The sequence below is a fragment of the Bison bison genome, unplaced genomic scaffold (assembly GCF_000754665.1).
Source record: "Bison bison bison isolate TAMUID 2011002044 unplaced genomic scaffold, Bison_UMD1.0 scf7180017862979, whole genome shotgun sequence".
Lineage (NCBI taxonomy): Eukaryota > Metazoa > Chordata > Mammalia > Artiodactyla > Bovidae > Bison > Bison bison.
Window position 1 is genome coordinate 2,838,999 of NW_011493551.1, and position 4,466 is coordinate 2,843,464.

The 4,466-nt window shown below is 51.1% G+C and overlaps 1 protein-coding gene across 2 annotated transcripts in view; it reads right to left on the bottom strand.

Annotated features, from left to right (window-relative positions):
- The window catches only part of LOXL4 (lysyl oxidase-like 4), a 22,972-nt gene that overhangs the window by 2,397 nt on the left and 16,109 nt on the right, over positions 1-4,466 (bottom strand). For both annotated transcript variants that reach the window (XM_010833097.1, XM_010833098.1), the window contains exons 12-15: positions 4,283-4,456; positions 3,108-3,223; positions 1,985-2,121; positions 1,511-1,622 (exon numbers count right to left, since the gene is read on the bottom strand). In XM_010833097.1, the coding sequence (XP_010831399.1) occupies positions 1,511-1,622; positions 1,985-2,121; positions 3,108-3,223; positions 4,283-4,456 (539 nt within the window). The remainder of the gene's footprint in view (positions 1-1,510; positions 1,623-1,984; positions 2,122-3,107; positions 3,224-4,282; positions 4,457-4,466) is intronic.

The window sequence follows — 4,466 nt, forward strand, 5'->3', positions numbered from 1 at the left end:
GCAGAATCTATTCCAGCCACAGTTTTCAAATCCTTACTCCTCACTGTCTTCATCCACTGTCAGAGTTATCTTTTGAAAACATAAATCTGATTTTCTTGCATCCTTGACTGAAATTTGTTATTGGTTTCCAGAAGTCCACAGGATAAAGTCCATTCTCTTAGCAGGAACCATCATAACCCTCCCTGCAAAGAACACTAGTGGGCTTGGGTACACAGCCCTATTTTACAATAGAGAGGACTTCTGAGTGGAAATTTCTTCACCGTCTTAAAGCTGGAATGTGGTGGAACTGGAAGCTGGAATGTGGTGGAACTGGATTTGGTGCCCAGTGAAACCTGAGGCCAAATGCTATGCTCTTTCTCCTGCTCCTCCCCTCTGACTTCAGTCTCCTCTCTGATATCAGCACAAATGTCCCTTCCTCTGGGGAACCTTGGGCTTCCCAGGTGGAGCTAGTGGTCAAGAACCCGCCTGCCAATGCAGGAGACGTAAGAGATGTGGGTTCGATCCCTGGGTTGGGAAGATCCCCTGGAGGAGGAAATGACAACTCATTCCAGTATTCTTCCCTGGAGAATCCTATGGACAGAGGAGCCTGGCAGGTTATTGTCCATAGGCTTGCAAAGAGTCAGACACGACTGAAACAACTTAGCACTGGGGAATCCTGACTGGACCCCAGGCTGCTACTCAGAAAGCTCTCTGCTTGCTCAGCCTCAGTTCACAGTGGTTTGGGGTGCTCAGTAGGACTGGGGTATCCATCTGCATGTTTGCTTACCCTACTTGACACTCAGCTCTGCATTTTACTCCTATTTAATTTCCCAGAGCCTGGCACAGTGTTCGACACAGAGATAGGTCTTAACCCACGTTTGTCGACTAAATGAATGAGTCTGCTCCTCCCCCTGTGTGCAAAATGTGGGTGTGAATGCACAGCCCCACAGCAAATGCAAGCATTTAAAGGTTGAAGACAGAGGAACTGCTACCTTTCTTTATGGGCAAGCGGGGCAACCACCTCCTTGCTCTGGGGTGTATCTGCCCCCACTGGATCATTGCATCTTTGTCTGAAACTACCAGTTCTGCAAGCGTCCAGAGCCCTATTGTCCATGTAAGCAGGGATCACAGCTGGAGGTAGCAGCACAGATCTAGGGGACTTTTACATTTGCCTGTGAGGCAGCCAGCCTGGGATGGAGACAACTAAGATCCTATGAAAGGAAAGGGAATAGTAACAGACTGGAAAAGGGAAATCCTGACTCGGCTTGAAGTAACGAGATTCCAGAACAGACGGGAGACTGCATTTTCAATCTGAACAACCTTTAGGATAAAGAGGGTCGTGGAAGTAGTTAGTAGGTGAGGTGGGTGAAGTCTGTTCTGGAAATCTACCTTCTATGAAGCTATCAAAGGACATTCATCTCTGTTCCATCCCCAACCTGTACATGCACACTCTGCTTGCACGCAGGGATGCTGAGGGTGTTCCAGCACCCCAGGCTCTTGTGGGGATGGCCGCACAGTGGCCCGCAGGTACCTGTGTGGCAGTTGTGCAGCCAGACCCGTTGCCCGTCGTACTTGCAGCGGCACCGCATCATGTTGTTTGAGAAATCTGACTCTGCCACCTCGAACTTGGGGTTCACGACCACCTGGAGTGAGAGAAGCATGGGCTAAAAACAGGCAATTTGGCTTCTGTGATGATAACCTTTACATTTCATGCAGTCTTGGCGAGGTGTGTTGGTATTCCTCATTAATCCTTACAATCACTCCAGGAAGTAGGCATTAATGTCTTTTTTTTTTTTTTTTTTAACAGATGGGGACTGAGTTTTGACTTGCCCATTGTTCCTTGACTCAGGACTCAAACCTAGGTCCTGGATCCTGATTTTTTTTCCTCTACAGCGTAGCCCCTTCAAGTGCCAGACATGTCAGAGATTCTATTTATAAAGCTCTTCCTTCATTTGACCTCAGAGAGCTTTCAGAACATCCGAAAGAAATGGAGAAGCCCCCTTACCTGGAAGATGTAATCCCCAGGGCCCACATCGGTGATATCCACCCACTGGCAATCAATGTCATGTCGGTAGGTGTCCCAGCAGCCAACGGTCACTCCCTGTTCCCCAAAGTTGGCACACGCATAGCGCCTTTGCATTCCTGTAAGGGAGGGTACTGGTGGTTGACTGAGGCTCTCAATAGGCGCTCGGGACAAAGTACCTGTTAGGTCTTTCACACCCTTCAACGTTTAATCCTCATACCAGCCTTGCCAATTGACTGCAGTCAGACTAGGGACCTGAGCTTCCTAAAGATCCTATCAGAGCCAGGAGTCCTACTAACCATGAATCCAGCACTGTACCAAAGTCCATCTGTGACAGAGATCATTTATTTGGATGCTCTAGTGAAAATTCCTGTTGGCCTAGGAAATGTGAATGGAAGATTGCAGCCCTCTATGCTAATTCACTTGTCCATCCAACCTGGTGTTTCACCATGCCCTTTCTAAGGGCTACGAACTATGGATATGCAAATAGGAATCAAACAATCCATCTCCTCAAAGGATCAGCGGAAGTGAAACAGGTCAGCAACTATTATCCAAAAAAAGCGTTAAGTATTTTAAAAGTGGTACACAGTACACTGGGCTTCCCAGGCGGCTCGGTGGTAAAGAATCTGCCTTCCAATACAGAAGATGTGAGTTTGATTCCTGGCTGGAGAAGATCCCCTGGAGAAGGAAACAGCAACCCACTCCAGTATTCTTGCCTGGGAAATCCTATGGACAGAGGAGGCTGGTGGGCTACAGTCCATGGAAATAGTCTGACATCACTTCATGACTAAACAATAATATACAATATGCTGGGAATGCAGAGGAAGTAGAGAAGGTAAGAAATTCATCTTTATTTGTTTTTTGGCTGTGCAACGCAGCTTGTAGGATCTTAGTTCCCCAACCAGGGACTGAAGCCAGGAATGAAAGTACAGAGTCCTAACCACTGGACAGCTAGGGAATTCCCGGAAATTTGTCTTTTTGAATTGCCTCGAGTGCTGACTATTGCCAAGCCCCAGCCTCCAGATGCCTAAGGCTGTTGAGCAGGATAGAGGGGTCCTGACCCCAGGGGGGCCGGGGGAGGATATGCAGACAGGGGACCACATACCTGTGGGGCAGTTTGTGTCCTCTAGGCAGAAGCTGGCCTTGTGCCCCTCGGCCACCTTGGAGCCGTTGAGAGTGAGGAGGTCGTAGTGGGTGAAGACCTCAATGCTGTGGTAGTGCCTGCGGAAGAGGCAGGGCTGTCAGCATGGCAGCAGCAGGAGAGGAGCCGGCAGGGAGGACGGAGGCACCAGGCCCCATCATTACCCAGAGAGGAGCGTTATAATAGCAGGGCAGTGCCCTTCTCCCTCCCAAACCCAAGATTAGTATGACCCTACTCTCCTGGCACTCCTGCCAGGCAGCCAGACACAGCTGCCCCCATCCCGCAGGGTCTCAGCCAGGTGAGGAGAGGTCAAAGCTCCAGGAGATGCTGCCTGACTATGAGGCCAGAGTCCTGCAGGTGGAAGGAAGGGACACGACCAGAGACTAGCCCAGGAGCGGAGCTGCGGAGTGTGGAGGGACGCTAATGCTGCTCCCTGCCAGCCTGGGCCCAGATGGCTACCATTGTTTCCAGTCCAGTTCTAATGACAACTCCGTCCATGCTACAGGGAAAGATGCTTATTATCTCAGCGAAGTCGAGTCCCAAAGTCACTGCCCGCTCCTCTCAGCTTTCCCCACCCACGGCTATATGAAGGAAAAAAAAAAAACAAAAACACCCTTTTCCATTCTGCCTTTGTTGTAGACAACGTTTCTCCTTCTGTCCGGCTGGAAGCTGCTGATAGGAAAGAATGCTCATTGTCCCCTTCCAGCACCAGAGGCGTTTCCTTGCTCCTCCTTGGGGGCCTCGCTTTGCTGCTGCAGAAATCAACCAGCTTTTTCTGCAGAGCTAGCATCCTGGACGGGATGGTTATTTTGGGTCTCCACGTTTCTAGGAGTCCCCATTTCACCTGGCCGTTAAAGACAAGGCTTAAGGCCCCCAGAGAAATATCCTTCTAACAGAGACCAGCTCTGCTGGTGAGGACCACTCCATAGGATACCACAGGGCAGGTAAGAGAGCAATGGAAAGGCCAGGTGATGCTCAGGATTCCTCACTGCCTCCTGGAGGCAGGGCTGGCAGCATGTCTAGGAAGGAAGGCTCTTTCCCTGAGCTCACACCCACCCCTCCCAGGAAGGGCCAGACTGGTTGGGTCTCCGCACCCTGGTTTTGGCCCCCTAAGGGCGGAGGCCCGAGCAGGCGCTCACCTGTGGCACTGGTGCCAAATCCAGCCGTGGCGCCCCATCTTGGGACGGAAGTCGGCCCGGCCCAGGTTGTGGATCTGTGAGGAGAAGCGCAGCAGACGCCGGTGTCCGTAGGGCCAGTCCATGCGGTCAGCGGACTGAGACAGGCAGTTCTCTTCGTGGGCGCAGTACAGCAGGCTGAGCGGGC